The sequence below is a fragment of the Tyto alba genome, unplaced genomic scaffold (assembly GCF_018691265.1).
Source record: "Tyto alba isolate M040663 unplaced genomic scaffold, T.alba_DEE_v4.0 Super-Scaffold_1, whole genome shotgun sequence".
In the NCBI taxonomy this organism is placed as follows: Eukaryota; Metazoa; Chordata; class Aves; order Strigiformes; family Tytonidae; genus Tyto; species Tyto alba.
Window position 1 is genome coordinate 20,922,532 of NW_024881261.1, and position 20,343 is coordinate 20,942,874.

A 20,343-nucleotide genomic window follows, 5' to 3' on the forward strand; every position below is an offset into this window, starting at 1 on the left:
TACACAGAAATTCATTGTTTTCATGATCAACTCAAATTGTTGAATGAAAGAATCATGATACAGAAGTTCTGAAGGAAAATTTTCACAAATATTTACAAAACGGAAAGGTAGACTTTAACACATAGCACTTATCAGAAAACAGCACTCTTGGGCACAGCCTCAGACAAAAGCACAAGATACATTTACATAAACACATTGACCAAAAGTTATTTTCTTGGAAGATTTACTCTTCTCACTCTCTCTGCAGAAGAAGCACCAGAACCTCTGCAGACAACACCACTTTCTTAAGTCTCAAATTGGTTCTAGTTCCTGTTTAACATGCCTCTTTGCTCTCTGCAAGCAACTCTCATTGTCATCTTAGAGGAAATAAGAAGCCTGAAGTTCAGGCTAAACAAATTAAGCAAAAACCTTGCAACACAAGTATAAGAGGAGTCATTTTTTCATCTCTGATACGTCCCCTACTAACTACTATTATTTCTCCTTTTGCAGCTCCCAAATGTATTTATAAACTCCTGCTCCCGTGACCTTGCTCTCCCAGAGAGACTCTGGATGAAAGCTGCTTTCCCACAGTGATAACTACTCAGGTACATTCAGATATCTAATAAGCATGCTTAACGAGCTGTTACACCATATTCATGGATAAGCCTGGCTTTTCTACAAATATTCTTCTAGCTCTCTGAACTGAACTTATCTATCTTCTCTTTATCTCCATATTTACTGAACTAATACTCCAGTTGCCTTTGGTTGTACCTTTTGCCATGTCATACAAAATTCTGGACAGAAGGAATGGGGACAAACTGATGAAAGCAGTAGTTTTGCTACCTAGTATGCTCTGGTTTAAAAATACAGTTCTTGAAGCTGCATGGCTTCTCTAGGGACTGTGGTTTGCTTTTTTCCGAGGAAAGGACTGCTTTTAGGGTGTTCAGATGACTCTGCTCTAGGCTGGTAAATAATAAAAAAAAAAAAATCTCCTTAATCTCTACTTAATTTATAGCCACATTCTACATTAGTGTTTTCTTTTGTGCTAGGAACTTGATCTATTAGGACAGACAAAATTACTGCTGCTGCTCAGCAGAGAGGTAACATCAGACTTGAAATTAAACCCTAGTGCTAAACACATACAAATATTTTGTTAAAGAAGCAAAGTAGAACAAGAAACTAGTCACTGGCTGCATGATTATTTCTGAGCTCATTGTTCTCAGCAGAACTTGAAAGCACAGCTTTCACATTTGCAGCAGAGGCTGCTACCACATGGACTAAAGGGGGAAGTGGTAAAAGAATGCAGTAGTTACCTTGCAGAAAGGCTCACCACAAGAAGGAAGCGCAACAGATTCTGCAGCAGCAGTGTCAGATAGGAGTCTGTTTCACTGTCATACCTTTCCAGGGCTAGAGAGCAGTGGCTCAGAGCTGACAAACCAGCAAATTCCTTTTGCAAGGCTGTGTGTTAGGATGCCAGTTCAGACACAGGGTCTCTAAGGCTGTCTCTACCTAGAAGAATTGCCACTCTGTAAGCAGGAAAATGTGAATGGTAGGCTTCACAGGGAGGTCTAAAATGCTTACTCAATAATAAGAGTTGTTAAACTGTCTGAAAACTAGCCACCAGTCATGAGGTGAAACAAATAATTGTTTTGTATTTCAGTGCATCAGTCATTACACAATGCTTAGAGGAATGTGCAGATGTCTCTAATGTGAAGGAAGCAGAAGTCTACTTTATAAAATTCTGGGACCAACATACATTCAAAATGTAATTTGCAAGGTTTGTCCCCTTCATGCCAACTATGTAGCAACAAACTAGTACCAGAACTTGTGTTCAGATCAATGGCAGAGTTACCAGTACAAAAAAAAATTGGTCAAAGTCAGTCCCATGGATTTTATTTTGCACAACTAGAGGAGTAGCTCAGAGGTGGGATCCATCTTAAAAGACATCCTAAATGCACAGATAACAAGTATATGACTAAATACTTAATATAGACATGCCTGTCTCTAGTGGTATTTTTAGTTCTATTTAAGTTCTTATCCTTTTCCATTAAACTTTTCTATTTTTATTTCATTTTTTTTTTTGGTCAAATGAGATAAGAATAAAGATGAAAAATTCAAACAGGCTACCTTTGCCCAACACAGGCATTTGTGACAGAGATATTCAGAGCTCTTCCTTTCCCACGCACCTATTTTTTCCATACAGGCCATAAATATGAAATTGTATCTTACAGCGTTTTAGCCTCTGCCCGAGCTCCAGGCATTACCTGGTTTGTGGGTCTCAGCGGTAACGTGAGCAGTCTTAATTCTGAGCATCTTTTTGTGTTGGCACCTTCCTCTCTGAGCGTCACCAGGTGGCAGTACAACAGAAGGGCTTTCAGGGTCTGCTGTTACATGAGGCAGCAGAAATCATATAGCTGCAGGTACTCGGTTCATTTTCCTGTTACAATTGCAATTTCAATTTCTTTTCCTCAGTCCATCTTAAAGAATGATACAGGAGAGTATCATAGCACAAAATATGATGACTTACTTTCCTGATTATTTACTTTCAGCAATATGAGCATTTACAGGATTACATTTTCATATTCCTACCAGTCTCTGGAAAGGACAGATTTCAGTTGGGCAACCAAGAGAGAAGCCACTTGGCAAACAGTGGTCTACTTTGACCCTCTCACTCCAGGGGCACAGATTATAAAGATATCAGCACGTAGCAGAGCAGATAAAAGATTGTGAATGAAGAACGGACCTTTGGGGGAAAGCAAATTACTTGTAAATTAGGTCAAATTTGGCAAAGGAAAAAAACATAAGGGATATTTAATAGAAGAGGTTTTTTTCAATACTTTAAGAATTAAACTAGTTGATGTTTTGTTTTGAAAAGGCATTTTTCATTTAAACATTGAACACAAACATTAGCAAAGCTAAATAAAGCATAACATAAAACATCGAGACAAATGTCATTTGTGGGGAGTTAATTTTCAGGGGGTTATTTGGTTGTTTTTAAACAAACAAAAATCCTATTCATACAACTTTAATGCACAGTTCAGTTCTGTCTCTCTAAATCCAGTAAAATAGAGCTTTTCAGAATATGTTTTCTCTTCAAACTATAAACTCCCCAAAGGAACACAACCTTAGGAGCTGTCTTGATAAGGATTTAGAACCACAGAGGTTTTTTTGATGCTACAAATATCTGATTTTCAAATGAAGTATCTCTATGCAGATTCATTACATTGCAGCTGCTACAAGTGGACAACTTCCACAGGAAACCATATCTGAGAAAACATTTGTATAAATACACAGTTGGATAGTCCCAATAGTCCCAAATAAGTCCACTCCACATATTAATACTGAGACAGGGAAAGGGAAGAAGCATTTGTCATCTTCCATGAAACAGATATCCTTGTAAATGAGATGCTGATTATCAAAATTAAGACCACTTTTATTAGGGTTATATATGCTCTAAACTGAATGCTGATTTTAAAAGATTATGATCCCTAAATTATTTTCCCTCCCCCCACCATGGAAATGCTGACATCATTATTTAAAAAACAAAAATGCTTTTCATATTTTTGTGTTATATTTTGATCTAAAAATATTTACAGGAAGAAATTTTCAGGACACATTTTTGTTTAATAAGTAGTATTATATTAAACCTATTTTATTGGACATTTTTTTCCATACATCTTTAAAAGCTTATCAGAGGCATTAGTATTACAATGTCCATTTCACAGGCTGGAAAATGTGACATTGATTGAAATGACATACCCAGGTCCACATTGCCAGCCAGTGGCAAAGCCATAGATATTACCCAGGTCTCCAAAACCCAAGTCCAGAAGTCATTAATAATTACAACTCTATTTTAATTTCATTATTTTCTCTCTCATGATTTGAAACAGAATAAAAATGGGCCAGTGTTAAAATAACAGCACATTTTAAATTTTTAGCTCCCTTCATTTTTTACCTAGCCTTCAGTTTTCACCCTAGTTTCATTTTGAATCAGATCTGCCTATATGACTATATTTTTCCCTGAGACAGCAGGAGGAGATATGTTCCTGAGGATGCCAGTGTCTAAAATATTCATGCACTGCTCTTTGGTTCCTGCCACTAAAAGAGAAAAAAAAAAAAAAAATCCATTCTGCAGAGATAGCATTTAAGTTTTAAATAATGCATTTCTCTATCTCCTCTCTGAATCAAGGACCCCATTTCTTTTAGACCCATAGATGACAGATAGGATAAATGATTGCCCAGGTTACCACATTTTAATGCAGCTGATTTATGAGGTCCTGCAGCTCCTGACTAAAGGGTATATTGCTGTCACTGTTCTAAAAGGTGCAGGGAAGGTCTGGGGGTATAGAGGAACAGATAAACAAGGGGAGAAATCAATAATGTCTCCAGGCTTTCACATCCCACTTGTCCCAGGAATGTCAGAGAAACAAACAGACAAATTTTGTTGGGAGATCTGAGTGAGAGCAGACTGATGTCAAGATACAACTGGAGGCATAACAGTATAGATAATACAATTAGAATCAGAGACCTGGTCTGGACAGCACGGTTAACTGGGACTTGGTCATGTAGCTTCCTTTGAAGCTTAAGGTTTTGCTTACATAAAGCAAAATCCAAACAACACAAATTACTCCAATAATTCTGATCCAACAGGTCAATTAAGCATGTATTTTGATGTGAAGCATGTGAGTAGTCTCTCATAGCTTTAAGTTAAGCCTTTAAATGCTTTTCTGTATGGGAATCAGGAAATTAAGTTCAAGGAAAATCATAATTTATTTCATAGAGAATTTCTGAGAGAATAATTATCCATTTGAAAGAAGCAGTGATGAAAGGAAGACCTTCAGCTGCTATTTCCCTGATTTGACAATTCTGATTGCAGTAGCAGCTCTGTTAGACCTGTGATCAATCTAAAGGTGTTAGTGAGGCAAGGGCTGGAGAGAAAAGTAGCATTTCTTTAGACCAACAGATATAACAGCAGAAAACTGGCTTTCAAACAGACTCATAAAAATGTTGGACAGAAGGGACCTCTGGAGGTTACTTAGGCCAGCCTTCTGTTTGGAGCAGAGCTAGTACCAAAACCAGATTAATCTAGCCATCTCAAACATCTCTGAAGACTGAGATCTCACCTGTTCTGTGGGTATCTGACCCAGTGCTACACCACCCTCCTGGTGAAGAAGTTTTTCCTAGGCTCCAATATGAGTTTCTAAGATGAAACTTGGGGGCATTGCTTTCTGTTTTAGCATCAAACACTGCCACAAAGTTTTTGGTTTCACTATCCTTTAACTAGTTGTTGGTTTCTATTAGATCCCCCATTAGCCTTTTTGACAGATTAAGAAAGTCTGTCTCCCTCAATTATTCCTTGTAGGTGATATTCCGTAGTTCCCAACTGTCTTGATAGCCTTTATTCAGATGTGAAACAGAATTCAAGCCAAGTACAATTCAGGAAAAATTTATTTGTATTTACCTTAATTATGTTACTCAGTATTTTATCTGGCTATGAGACACAAGTCACAGCGTCATTGCCATTCTATTTCAGGTTGGAAAATACTTACTAGATCTTGTATGGAGCAGAAGCAAATAATTCAAAATTTGATCTGCCCTGGGGTGTCTCCAGCAGATATTGCAAAGGTAAAAAGATTTATGCCTGCCTTGTTAATAAAGCTATCATCTATGCACAAATTTAAGGGAGGCGCTGGTTGTCCATACAACTAGTATCCATTATATATGTAATTTATCTGCTTATTCTGTGAAAGGCAAATGAGATGCAATACTTGGAGACACCCTGTTGTAGTACCCTTATGTTGACTTCATTACTGAAGAGAATTTTGCTTGCAGACATGTTTAGGAGTACTGCAATAGCAAGAGAATTTCTGGTATTTATATAAATTCTGTTCCTGACATTGCCCTTGGTGTAATAAGGATGATACCACAAAGACTAGTACAGAACAGAAAATACACAAACTAAATTAAGAACTATGAACGTCCTTTTTCTCACTGTTTATAAAGCTTAAAGAAGTCTAGAATCTTAGGATTTATAAGAGATTTGTTTGTTTTAAGAAAGTTTTTACATTCATAATCTAAGTCTTGCCTGCCTCCAATGTATGAAGGTTCATCACAAAACAAAGTTGGGAATCTTTATCAGATCATTCAGAATTGTCTAGCTTTTATTTTGTCATCTCTTCAGTTGCAGTGCCTAATAACTTACTGGAAGTCAGAAATTTCTGTTAAAGATTTTGCTTCTCATTAGTACAGTGCATATCTTCAACATGGTCAGAGACCACTGTTTATAGGAAAACCAGAATAGGCACATCACCATCTTTGATGTTTGCCAAGAACAAACAAAAAAGGGAAAGAAAATAACAAGTCTGGCTTTCATTATCTACTATAAAGAATAACATACAATTCCCAAAGTGCTTTTGCAGGCCACTTAAGTAAAATACCTATTCTTCCTACTCACAGGGCAGTCTTCTGAATAAAGTCAGTATAAAGCTACAGCAGTAGAAGAGATTCTGCAGGGATAAAGGTACACTTTGTGCATGTTCATCACTACAAAGAAGAAAAAAATTAAAGTCATCTTTGGCTGCCAGCGGTATCTCTGCTTGGTAAGTTTCTTGCCCCACTGAAGTCTGACAGCTGTGTTACAACCTTCTCTCTAGCTGTAGCTGTCTCTAGTTTCACTCTTACATCCTGAAATGTAAGATTAATTACTCCTGACATATTTGTGGAGTGTGACTAGATGGGAAGGAACAGTGACTGTAAAAGAATGATAAAGATACCCAGAAATTGCCTGGTTTCACTCTGCAAAACATTAAAAATTATTCATTTAGTCTCCCCCTTACCCTTCATTCCTGAATGTAATTCCATGAGATCATTGTTCTGTCCTCCCCTAGTAATCTTGATGTGCTTGGCATATTCACTGTCTCCTCTGGGAAGCATTAGCCCTGGGAACCCCAAGATACCATTGGGCTTATGCATTTTCTTAGTTTTCAGCCAAACCTAAAGAAATTGCTCCATTTCTTATCTCTTGGTCTTACATAATCCCCGAACTAAAGTTTTTTCTGAACTATTCACATTTTTCTCAAAAATACCTTTGAGCTTCCATACTTTTGTTTCCAGAGCTGCTCTAGAACATCTGCACAGTTGTCTTCATCCTTCATCATTAGCTTACCTTGTACTAGAGAAGCTATCTTAGAAGTACATCAGAGGGATTTTGCCTTCATGATCTGAGCATTTCTTTCTGTATGTCCTGTCAAAACTGCTGGTTACTGGCAGCTGAAAGGTCAGTAGCCCTTTTCAACCTGGAAAACCAGATGGTATCATCATCAAGAGGTTTGAACTAGTGATCACTTAAGGCTAGAAGAAAGGGTCATATCAAACTGAAATTCCTTCTGGTCATTAGACATTTGAAAAGTCAATTTATGCCCAATCTTCTTCAGCAGAATTCCCATAGTTCCTGTATACATAATTATTAGAGCTTGCCTTGCAGAAGCAATGCTATTGCACTTCTTGATCTCAAAATGCACACCATGGTCCTTGTTTCTTTGGTCCTTTTTCCATCAACTCCATTTTATACCACGTGAGAAGAGATTGTAACCAAAGTTGCTATCTAAATAAACTGGATCTGGAGTTCAATGATGCCAAAGTCCAGGGTGATTAGATCTCGGGCTTTCATCCAGACACGTCTTGCTGATGAGTAAAGAAAATATATCAATCAGCTAGTTGCAACAAGTTGTTGGCCTGTATATGGAAGCAGAAGATGAGGAGGAGGAAACAAGGATATTCTGTGTAATAGCTGGTAGGTGACAGCATGCTCTGTGTGCAGCCTGTGGAAACAGAGATCCATTCAGTCCCCCACACACACATTCAGCAACTTCACTGGCCCACGCACTCTTCCATCTCAAGTACCTGACATGTTTCATAGCCTCCAGCCATCAGCCTTGGCGCCAACATATGAATCATCTTCTCTGAGTGTCCCTGCTGCAGTATCTTATTATCATCCTCTGCTCCGCATTCAGATGGAACTTGCCAATCCCAGGTCTCAAACAACTGCATGGAGGTGGATGGGACCTGAGACTGAATATCTTGCTTATAGCCATGAGAAATTTGATGGTATTAAGGTTGGAGGCTGTGCCTCCCCACTCTCCTTAAATTTCCTAATCCCTAGGCCCCATCACCTTCCATCATTATGTGTGCTTAGCAATTAATGGTAAATACTTCTGATATAAAGAAGAGTTTTCCTACATTCCAAACAGGCATCAGATAATTAATGATCACATTTATTTTTAGATTCACATCAGAGACTGATAGTAGTGCTTGTCTAGTACTTGGTTAGTCAGCTGATTTATATTTTCTAGCCTTGTAGATGCCTAGAGCTCTATGATAGACTGCCATTCTGGTTTTGGACAAGCAGAGGGATAGAACCATGAAAACAGTGGTTTCTAATGACTGGTACACATCTTGACACTGGTATTTCAAGCCATCAGGAACGTACCTCTTGCCTTGTATCAGTCAGTCAGAAAAGTCTTATTACTTGCAGCCCAGCAGCTTCCCAAGAAGCTTGCCATATTGGGCCACTTTTAGCCTAGCTCTAAAATGAGATGACCAGCAATTACTACTTGCTCCCTAAATGAAGGGGACAGACAGCACAGCGGGGTAGGACATAGTCCCCACAGTACTTGAGTGAGGTAGGGAAGAAAGACTTAGAAATAATGGTGAAGTTCAATCCTGAGTCCAGATCAAACACATTCACGATGAGAAAAGATGTCTAGGGTCAAGCCAAGAAAACTACCCACAGCTCATAGTCAGAATTAGGATACTAACATCAAACGCAATCCAGCACTATCTTAAGTAGATCCACAGCAACAAGGCAGATTCAATGTCAAACTGAAAAAAAAAAAAACAACAGCCCATAGATCACAGTCTGAACCCACACAGCAGTATAACTCAGCTAGAGATCACTCTTCCTACGAGATAGCTCAGGCTAAAAGTAAATGTCCAAGTCTGAGCTTAAATGGAGCTCCTGGGCCTATGGGCAGAGGGTGTGGGTGGTGGCCAGGTGAGGCTGGTCAGGGCTGTTAAGTCTATTAATGCCCTTCAGGAGCAGAGCATAGGTTTTTGCTGTCTTTGTAGAATGCACTTAGGTTTAAGATTAACTCTGCTGCTTGCTGTGACTTTAGTACAGCTACTTCTACACCTTTATGCAAGAATTTTTCTGGTCTTATAATGTTTGGCTTCAATAGCACAGACAGAGATGAGTCATGTTCTGAAGCAGCAAGTAGGCATTCCTCAGAATTGCTAGTGCAAGGACTCAAGCTGAGACTCAGCACACAATCTCAGGTAGGTATTCTCAACCCAGGAAGCCTGCCCAGAGGCATTTCTGGCATTTCTGTCTAAATTCTCTGATTGGGGTATTTTCAAACTCCCCTCAGAGAGTTTGCTAGGTGAGAGGGAAGAGCTGGCGTCATAGAACTGTATCTCTATTTTCCTCCATTCTACCACCACTGTACTCTGCCAGCTTTTATTTAGCAACAAAATACAGGGCTAATATAACCCTGGTTGGGCTGGGCTAAACCAGTGTCCCTTTTTTCTACTGTGTGACTCTATATTCAGAGAGAGAAACCTGATGCAAATACAGTGAAAGTAGAGCTTTCACAGATTATTCCTTCATTCTTTACATCTTTACACTCCTTTTCTTTAAGAAAAATTACTGCACCAAAATATTTGTCCCTAGGTGAACTGCCAGATGAATTTCAATATATTTATGTACTCTTCAGATTGCAATTACTGTCCTTCACAATCAGTTAAAGTTGTCAATACCATTGTTGCTTGGAAACAGCATGCGAGTCAGACAAAACTTGACCTAGGGAGAATAAACTAAATTGACCATTACTTGATAGTTTTTCCTCTCTTGCCTCACCATGGATTACTCTGAGCACTGTCACCTTTTACATAGGGGCCTTTTATACATAAGGGTGTATGTTGAAAATGCTTCTTGCCAGGTATGTGTGTTGAAGGGGCAGCTGGCAGTGGTGTGGGACACATGCAGGTGAAGAGTTTGCTTGGGCTGCAGATGAAGTGCTTTCCCAGCCCTGCTCCATAAGCAGAGCCCCTATGGGATGTGGTTCTGTGGGGTCAATGCAGATGCGGAACACACACCTTGAGAAACTAGCCATGGGATGGAAAGGGGCTGTGAAACTCACAGGAGAATTAAGGTAAATACAAATCATTGAGATATGTTGTCTTAATTATCCTGCTCAGTCTAAGTAGTTCAGTACGAAGCTTCAGGATTTAAACATTCATTTAGGGTCTGGTTCCTTCTAGACACTTGCTAGGCTACCTTTCTGTTGGACCTATTCTTAGAGTTTCTTTCAGGAATTATTTCTTTAAATTGTCAGAGCAAAGCACAGCATCCAGCATGGAACCACCTGCTGGAGAGGATTAGGTTTTTTTCTATCTCAGCTGGCATTTTTTAATAGCTTTTTTTTTTTTTTTTTTTTTCCCTGACAAATAAATTATTTGCCCCAAAAAGTACATCTAAGAAATTCAGGTCTGAATTTATCATGTCTAAGCTGGGAGGAAAAAGTAGGAGATTTCCAACATTTAAAAAAATCATTTAAGCTATGTTGCTCTTTTGAAAATTGCCCTAAGAAGGGCTGAAATGTTTAAGTCAAAGCAAAACATTTCAAGCAGGATCCAACTGAATATTTTTGTTTACATCAAGTACTTTTTTATTTAACCAAAAAACCTTCAAAGTTAGTATTTAGTGTTGGACTTGGATGTTATTTGTTTGAATGGTTTAATTTTACCCATGAATATGAGAATTATTTATATAGGTCCCTATAGAATGTCTTTCCCCAGAGGGGAAATCAAGGTTTCATGGGAAGTGACTTAGCAGGATGAAGTGTCCCATATTTCCCATGAGGTTAAAAGTTCAGGTAACTTTAACTCTTGTCATGTTTTACTGTACACACCTTTTGACTTCCTGCTCAAATTGTGAAATTATGTGTATAAGCAGCATTAAGGCAGACAATAAATGCTAAAAATACGGAGAGAGAGAGTTCTGTTAAATGTTTGGTAAGAATGACTTTTTGATCTGGGGACTGACATTGGGCAGAAAGGCAGAAGCATAACTTCCCTCTGGTGATGTTCATGGTTATCCATAGTATCAGGATGTTTGCTAAGCTTGTTGGCCAAGGGATCACCAGTTAGCTGCTCTTCACTGTGCTGAAGCCAGGCTAATACAAATGGTTAGTGGGGAGAAAACTGCAGGAGCGTGTGTATTCAGAACAGAGATGACAGTTCAGATCCCACTTCCAGGCTCATTTACAAGTGTGTAAATCTGAGACGGCCACCAAGAACTCAAGGATTTGCAATCACTTCTAAGTAGCTGGTTCTACCAGCAGCTAAAGCTCCAAAGAATCTTAGCCATTGTTGCAACCTGCATATTGAGAAGTAAAGCCTCTGTAAAGGGCCAGAGAACCTCTTCCGTTATTGCAGATATGACTTGATGGCAAGTATTCAGTATCCAAGATATGATGAGTCTTCTTGGCAGAAGAAGACTCTGCGAATCTCAAATGCTTTTTGTCAATGCAACTCAGTAACACAAACCTGTAAGGTGATACTGCAGGGCATGCACAGTGCTAGGGAAACATTTACCCCCTTTTCTACACTGCAGCAGGACCTACTAGGCAGATGGGGATGGTGAGGAAGGAAGTTGTGCTAAGAGCAGCCCAGGGGCAGGATGTGTCAATTATTCAATTTTCATATGAGTATATATTTATAGTTTATAGATACTATTTAATAGTACCTAACTATTTCATCAAATGTTAGTCCTTTCCTCCCCCATTCCTCAGTACTGATTGCAGATTTTGCCTCACCCTCAGGGAGGGGTGAGGTGAGGGAATGTTTAGCAAGGAGTACAAATAAAAAAGATGGGTGCTAAAATGGAGCGATGGCATTCTCCTGTGTCCATCCCTCCAGGCTGTCAGTGCAGGCAAGAGATTTTTCTTCCTTGCAGGGAACAGTGGGTCGTTTCTCTCAGCCCCCCGGCTCTCACCAGAATACCTCCTCGGCGGGGTGCAGCGCTCAGCAGGCACCCAGCACGCCGCTGCCCTGTAGACCAGCTCACTTGGTATTTCTTCTAACGCACAGCCTTATCAGATGCGCAAGCTTCTCTGCCTGTGCGTTGTGCCCTTTATTTTCCCCTGGCTCGGAGAGATTCGGCTACTGATCTGATCCTTGTCGAGTCAAAGCGTCTGTTGAGCGCGACCAGAGAAAGATGCAGAGTGGGAGTGCGGGATCGGCGCTACTCCCTGAAAGAGGCATATTAGTAACACTGATGCGTGGCCGATTAGCAGAATGAGCCAGATCCAGCCCTCGTGTCTGCGCGCTAGGGATTTATCGACAGTAATTACCGAGGCACTTAATGCCTAGTTTGGATGGGAATTAATTCGAGGCCGGATAAATAATGCATTAGCATTTATTTAGCCCCGTGTGAAGCGTCGACCCCGAGCCAGCGCTGGAAGCGAAGTGGCGTGTGAGCGGGGCGCGGCGATGCGCGGGGCGGCGGCCGGGGCCGGGGCCGGGGCCGGGGGCGGCCGCTGAGGCTGCCGGCAGCGGCGCGCCCAGCCGGGAGCATGCTGAGCCCCAAGATCCGGCAGGCCAGGAGAGGTGAGTGTGCCTTCCCGTGCGCCTCGCGTTGTGGGGAAGGGAGCGGTCTGCCGGCACGGGGGAAACGTCCCGGCGGTGGCGGAGAGCCTGTCCCCCTGCCCGCGGAATCCCGCCCCCCGAGCCGCAGTGGCTGCCCCCCGGGCAGAGCGGGGCTGCTGCCCCGCTGGCCGAAGCCGGCCCTGGGGAGGGCAGCGGGAGCGAGCGGCGCTTGCAAAGGTTCGGGGAGAATGAAGCGTAGGAGGAAGGGACTTGCGGTCGTGTTCATCGCCGTCGTCTGTAATGTCAGGTCTGAGCAGCAGGGATAATTAAAAATCGTACTGCGTCCTGGGACTTGACAGAGCCTTTACACCCCTGTGGTGGTTACTAATGCTATGTTTCTGATGCTGAAATTCATCGTAACAGCTGGAGACAGTTGTGACAAGTTTACCTTCAGCATCTTGGAGAAGCAGTTTGCTGTAGAACGTTATCCCTCCAGGGCTGGAAGCAGGAGGTGAGGAAAATCGTTCTGTGTGAGCTGTGGGCAAGACAAAGGAAGGAAAGAAAACCTGCCCTGGCTTTGCAACAGCTGCTTTGAGCAGTCGTTCAGACGTGCGAGGTGTGGTACGCACTGTTCGTAAAGCTATCAGTTGGGGCAGGGCACAGCTGGTGTCTCCACTCCGGCTCGCCTGGAGGAGATGTTCTGGCGGGGCATGTATTGTGCGATCTCCTTCTGCAGCACCAGTTCCTTGTTTGACATGGCATTTGTTGAGCACTGTTGCCATTCACAGCCTAACGACAGTCTCAGAGGGATATCTTCCCACCCATTGGAAACAGGCTAGATTAATGTCATTCAGGAGCAAAAGCAGACACTGTCAGAAGAGTAGGTAAAGATTGAGTTTTTTCTTCAGCTATGCCAGCATTATAAAATAGGAAAGTATCACTGGTTCTAACTGCTGTGATTCTGAGACAGATACTTCAAGCCAAATGTCACTTTGCATCATATATATAAAAGCAGTATTACACGCTGAACAGTCTTTAAAATACCAACAGTCCATTAAATATGGACCAGTATGTACAGCTTCACCCACAGCAAAGCCATATGTACTTATTTTTTAGTTACACAAGCAAGTCTTTTGTAGGTGCTGTCTCTTTGCCATCCCTTTCCTAAGGGATGTCTAATCTCCTTCCAGTCTTTATTATATTTGTTATCCAGCATTCCTGTGGCCTATTACAGCTCTGATGAGACAAGCTAAATGATGTGACTAGAGTAGTACAGGAAGTCTGTGTTAGCACAAGGAACACAGGCTTTCACAACTGCATGACTGCCATTCTTCCACTTTCTTCAATTCATCTGGAAGAGACTAAATTGTATATTAATATATATTTAATATATATTTAAGTCTAGTTATGGGACGCTGTGGGCTACTGATGCTTGGGAGACAAACTAGTGTGATTCAATTTCAACTTATATTGATATATGTCATTCTCTCAGGGTTTGTTCTGTTTGGTTCATTAATTGTGCAGTGGTAGGTTTATTTCTGAGTGAATTTAGAAGTCGTGAAAAGAACTGGCTTGATGGCTTTTGAAACTTCAGGATTTTTCCTACTTTTGCAATGCATGGCAGAGCACTGTTAACCTCTTACAAAGGTTACCAAGTCATACCTAATACTGCAAGGTTCTTCTATAGCTCTTGTTCACAGAATCTGTAAACAGGCACTGCTGAAGATGCTGAATGCTTCTTGAAGGTAAGTGTCCTGCCTTGCAAGACTGAGCTGAATGTGAAATCGTAGTTTATGCTCCCTGGACTCTTAGTTGGAATTCCTAATGAAGGTACAGGTGGTAGATGGTGGGCAAGCAAAATATTTAAAAGGCTGCAAGAATCTGTTGCCGACAGTAAGCATCAACAAGGGCAGAAGATCTGCTTCAAGCTGCTGCATGAAGTTGGCTGACTTCTCAGAGTAGAGGCTGTTATCTCTGCCATTGAGGCTTTAGTTGTGTACAGGAGGCAGTGTGACTTCTCTGAGCAGACAGAATGAAGAGAATGGACAACGAAGGGACACCTGAGTGTAATAGGAGGTAGCAGTAAAGGTGAACCTAGAGATTTTCATGTATTTGGTGTGGATTTCTTGTGACTGAATTACTCAAAACACCTTGTGTGCATGTCTAGCTCTTTGGTTCAGGCTCCCTGCATCTATACAAATAGGAATGCTTCATCAACTCCCCTTGTGTTTCCAAATCTCTGCTGAGAATGTACCTTTAAACCTTTATTTGTGATGTCTGATGCTGTCATTTTTGTTTGACTCATGGATGGTCCTTAAGAAAGCTCCTGGCTTTAAAGACATCCAGGCGTTTGAAAATGCTGAGTCTGTACTTGAGCCTGACATCTGGGGTATAGTTCTTAGTGTCTGTGAAAGGTATGGTAGAGAACAAAGATAATTTGCTGTATTAGAGGTAACTGTCAAGTGTAATGAAGTCCTTGTTGTTCCATCAGCAAACTTGCATCTGTACCTCAAACACGCGTTCAGAGATACATTACGTTTTCATAAGACCTAAGAAGGTGTAAAATCTTACAGACTGAAAATCTTCATGTGCATAAATGGGCCTTCTGGAAAATCATTCATCCTGGCTAGGCCTGAATGGATTTTGCATTATTTTTCATCTACAGTGGTTTATGTACAGCAATTGGCAGAGTACCAGATTCTGAAATAAGTGACTGCATTGGAAAACATCTATTTTCACATTCTTTCTATGTGATGGGACATAGAAATACTGCCTTCCAGGGTGGAGGCTAGAGAACTTTCAGTATGGAGAGCAGGGAAGGCAGTTTTCAGACTATATTCTTCAATCTCAAGGAATTCATTTTTTTAATTAAGAGATTAAAAAAATGAAACAAAGCATTTGCTTCTTGATTTGAGAAGTCTCAAACATGTTATACCTGCCCAGTTGCATTTAAATGTGCTAGGATATGGAAGCTGGACTGACTACAGGCTTATGCATTTGTTTTTAATAAGTGGTGTGATGGGATTGCCCTCCATAGCAAGAGACTTAACCTGCTGATATGATAGATTCTCTACAGTATTGCTGTCTTCAGCACAGTCTGTCACATTTGTATATGTGCTAAGAATAAACCTTCTCTCCTTACTGGGAGTTTGTACTAATGCATGTCTGACATTACACAGTTGCCTCTACTTTTTTGACCTATTATTTCTCTTTGTGGCATGCTCATAAATATGTTACAGTATGTTGAAAATTTTCTTCACAGTCATAATAATTAAAATTTTGTTTGTTGGTTTAATTAAAACTTAGAGCCTGGAAAAAGTGATGGGAGATGTTTTGGCTAGCTAGCCTGCTGCAGATTAACTGGTTTTACCTCAGGTATCCTTCAGCACATTGGTAGTAGAACAGAGTTATTTCCCTCTCTCTTTTCTCCTTCTCTGAAACTTGTCGTAATTCAATTTTAATGAGAAGTGAGCTTTAGCATACTTAAAACGTTTCTAAGGATGGTATATAGTAATGCTTCCAGGAGGGACTTTAGAGGGTAAAGTATTATTACAGCCCTCTGGGAGTGTGTATATTTACAATGTAAGCTTCATGTGCTTGCAGTGAGGACAGCTAGGTTTTAATATTCAATGCCTTTGCAATGTTGTCATTGTATTTTTAATGAAAGTTCTGTGTCTTTGATTAAAGGAGCATGAATACCCTATATTTAAACTGCTTCCTTATGGTAGTAAGGATACATGATTTCTCTATCAATCTCTGACCTAACAATTTTTGAATTGCTTGGATAAATCCAACCAGATTTGAAAGCAGAAAAGGAGTGTCAAAATATATTTGACTCATATAAACTTAAAGAAAACTGGTGACAGGACAGATGAAAGGTAACCATATTTTTACACCTAGGGAAAACTGTCTCACAGTACTCAACAGAAATATATGTTCTGAAAGATAATGCCCAACTGACCATCTGAAAGACACATATTGGCTGTCTTGTAAGAGCACGCATATATTCAAGTCAGCCAAAAACCTAAGGGATGTAAGAATGTATTGGTTGTCAGGGATGTGGAAGGAACTGGGCATTTTAGGAAGTTGAAGAGATAGCGTTATGCAAGTTTGAGGAATGTATAGAAGAACTGGGGCTTGTGTGGTAGAAGGATATAAGGCAGTAATCAAAAGAAATCCAGACTTCCTTAATTCTTCAGACTGAAAGCATATTATTTAATACAAAAGCAAATTACAGTTATGAACATTACAGTAGTACACTTTGGAATCTACATGAGCATTTTAGGGTTAGAAGTGGGCTTTTGAAACAAATCTAATTCTACTCACGTACTGTACTTTGATTGTGGTATAAAACAGTCTCAGAATAAACAAACTGGAATTCCTTTTGGGTTAAATTAGGCGGGAAGATATTTTCAGGAGTGCACCTAATGGTCTCCAGCCACTAATCCAGTCAATAGGATCAGAATAGAACTAGACTAAAACAGAGATTCCTATAATGCATGTGTAGTATGGATATTGGTTCCCTGCCATTAACTAACAGATCCACTCCTAATGATTTGCACTATTTGCTAATTTAGACATCTCTGAAGTTGTCAGAATCACAAGACATTTGTATTCAGAACTGATAATTTTATGTTAATCCATTACTTAGGTGGCTGACAATTCACTACTACAGTATCTCAGAACTTAACAATTCAAAATCTATTTTCCTTTACACATGACACATTTCACAGGTAACATTTATGTTCTGTGGATTAGGGGAAGACCCTAGGCCACATATGAAATCCAAGGCAGAGCCAGCACTTGAAACAAGTTTCCCCAAGTTTAGTGTACATGAAAAAATACTGGATTATCCTTCCTTCATATTCAACAGCTTTTCACTGGACATTTTCTGTCATTAGAACACATCCGACTCACAAGTTAAGAACATCTTAGACATATAAATGCAACACTGCAGCTTTATTTTTTGAGCAATGGAAGGCATCAGCATAATAGGATGAACATACTGGTATGAAATTGTGGGGGATGCCTCCAGGAACTTTCTTCCTGTACCAGAAACATAGGATGATTGGGGTCAACCCTCTAGAGATTTCTTATCTAAAGGAAATTACATTATTAATCACTTCTTCAAGACAGTCTTAATCACAGCAGAAGGCTATCAACCAGTCATGGCTTCCAGGAGTTCTCATCTATCCTGAGTTTTCCAGGCTCAGGAATAAGCTTTAATGATGATGAGTGACATCTAAAGAAACATCCATTAGGCAGTTTTAGATCAGTGAAGGTGACCTCTGCCTCTGTTAGATGTTGCTTGTTCACAGTCATATTTTGCTTGACTGGTTAATAATTCTTCAGTATCACTGATGCACTTAGTTTGCAGTTGGATCTCATCTAAGAGGCAACCCCACAACCCCAGGAGCAGGCTCAGGTAGCAGGACAATATGTACAACAGACGGAGCTGAGATGAGGTCCAGCAAGGGAACAAGAAACAGTAGTTAAAGAAGTTTTAAACAAAAAGGAGAAAAAGAAACAGTGTGAAACTCAGTTTGTGAGAAGGGTTATTGCAGAGGGAAGGAATTAGAAACAGTGAAATAAATACATTTCATAGGGACTAGAGGCAGTCAAAGAGTCTTAAGTGAGCTCAGACTTCTCTGTTTACTAAGGGCATCATCCTCCAACTTCTGGCTACTCAAGCCCTCCAGAGGGAGGAGGCAATCCTATTGCCCTGTGCACAACAGTTCACTGTCATGTTTCTATTTTCCTTTGGCATTAGGGGAGAACTGGTAGCACCTTCCCCCTCAATTCCTGCAAAGGCCAGCACCATGCTGCTGGAGCAAGTCCTGGACCTCAGAGACTGCTCAGTACAGTCAGCTCCTCAGGCAGTATTCCCTTCAAAACCATGCTGTGTGAAGAACCCTGCTTTTACTGGCCAGTGAAAGGCAGAAAAGGGGAACTCTCCCGTTTGTTTATTCCCCCTCACCAAACCACAGCTTAGGACCTGCAGCCTCTTAGCTCTGCAAAGAGAAGCACAATGCCCCCACAGCCTCATGCCGCCATTCTGCTTTGAGGGCCTGATGATGCACACAGCTACCCCAGAGCACGTGGGAGGCCAGCATCTTGACACCTCCAGCTTACCAGGGAAATAATAACACCCAACTTCTTACTCCTGGAACCAAAGTAAACAGCCCTGGAACTGTGAACTCTTCCAAACACTTCCTTCAGTCCTTGAAAGCCCACCAACATTGCTGGGAGCACACCAGCCCCCAGGGCAACGAACAATCAGTGTGACTAGATGCAGCTGGCATAGCAGAGACACCGTTAAAGAGGAGCCCAGCTGCGAGAGGGAGGTTCACTAACCCCCCTTCCTTAAATGAGTGAATCTTTAAGGCATGAGAGGCCATTTCAGAAGCTGTGCTCTGGAAAGGTATGTGGGTAAAAGGCTAAGATGAAGTGCTGGTAAATATGGTTTGTAGTTTGTGAGCTGGTGGAGGAAGGAGTCTGTGAAGCACTGGAGGGGAGAAGGCAGTCACCCTGCATGTGGTGTGGGTCTGGGTTTTATCTTTTTGCTTTGGAGGAACATGAGATAAAGCTGCTGGGTTGAGTTTAAAATCCGAAGGCAAGGGTACAGGGGTTGTGGAGAGAGGCGTTGGGGCTGGAGCTGGTGCACTGCTGGAGTAACTGGCCTGAAGGCAATGGGAAGAAATAGACCCAGTCTAGGGGGTAAATCATGGCAGAGGAGGGAATTAGGTGTCCCTTCTCATGTGCAGCCCTATGGAATTGAATGAAGCAGGGAATTCTGCCCTTTGGTACCACATTTGTCTCCTAGCACTGTTCTGCTTTGGTGCAGGGCTGTGTGGCAGTGAGTTGCGTTATCAGCTGTATGCTATAATTACTTTGTCTCTGTTGTCCTGGTTCAGTGTCCATGTGCATATACAGAAGGGGTCAGAAAGTGGTATTTGTGGGATTCCTCCAGAGGCAGATTCAGATTCCCACTGTTGCTTTGTGATGTGTCCCATGAAAAAGGACCTGGACTGTTCAAAGGTGTGATCAACTCTGTAAAAAATGCCCTTTTCTTTCCACATAGGATTCATGGTGTGTTCTGAAGTGAGTGCTGCTCTTGGCAATAGCAGCTTTCTGTCCCTGCCTGAAGGCTCCAGCAGGAAATCACTCTTCTTAGGAAATGCCCTGAAGAGTTCGTGGGCAGACACCAGCTTATTCAACACATGCAATCTGAACTTGAAATAATGAGCCATGGCCTCACCCCCTGGGGAGGGGAAGGGGCCTTGAGAAAAAGCAGTAATTCAGCTCAAAGGGTAGCTGGGTTGCTGGGAAGAGAACTTGTGGAGAGGAAATCAAATATTAAAAAATGAAAAAGCTATAGGCTCTCAAATTACTTGTAAAACACCCACTGAATGAGTTCAGGGTGAAACTGGTGGGGTTGTGAAGAGCACAGTGGAAGCAGTACAAATGCTAACACCTCTCACCTGAGAGGACAGTCACCTGTTACTTTTAGCACCTACGCAAAGGTATTCCTCTTCATTGCAAGGTTACTACCAGAATGACTTTTTTACTTGATGGCTTTCCCTTTCCATTCATGGTAGCCAACAGGCAAGCACAACAGCATAAACAGCTTAATTTGTTTTCTCCAGCCCCCTGTGTTATGGGTATAGGTAGTTTGAGGCAATGATAAAGGCACTTGCATGCTGTGGTCAAAGGGGAAAC

General features: G+C 41.2%; 1 protein-coding gene across 5 annotated transcripts in view; it reads left to right on the plus strand.

Annotated features, from left to right (window-relative positions):
- The first annotated feature begins 538 nt into the window (after positions 1–538).
- Positions 539–20,343, plus strand: part of ARHGAP22 (Rho GTPase activating protein 22) — a 166,608-nt gene continuing 146,803 nt past the window's right edge. For 2 of the 5 annotated variants that reach the window (XM_033001794.2, XM_033001795.2), the window contains exon 1: positions 12,555–12,645. In XM_033001794.2, coding sequence (XP_032857685.2) covers positions 12,612–12,645 — 34 coding nt within the window. In that variant the 5' untranslated portion in view covers positions 12,555–12,611. Of the gene's footprint in view, positions 585–6,500; positions 6,579–12,554; positions 12,646–19,036; positions 19,046–20,343 lie in introns of those variants that run through there. The other 3 variants (XM_033001799.2, XM_033001796.2, XM_033001798.2) reach the window with 3 other exon arrangements.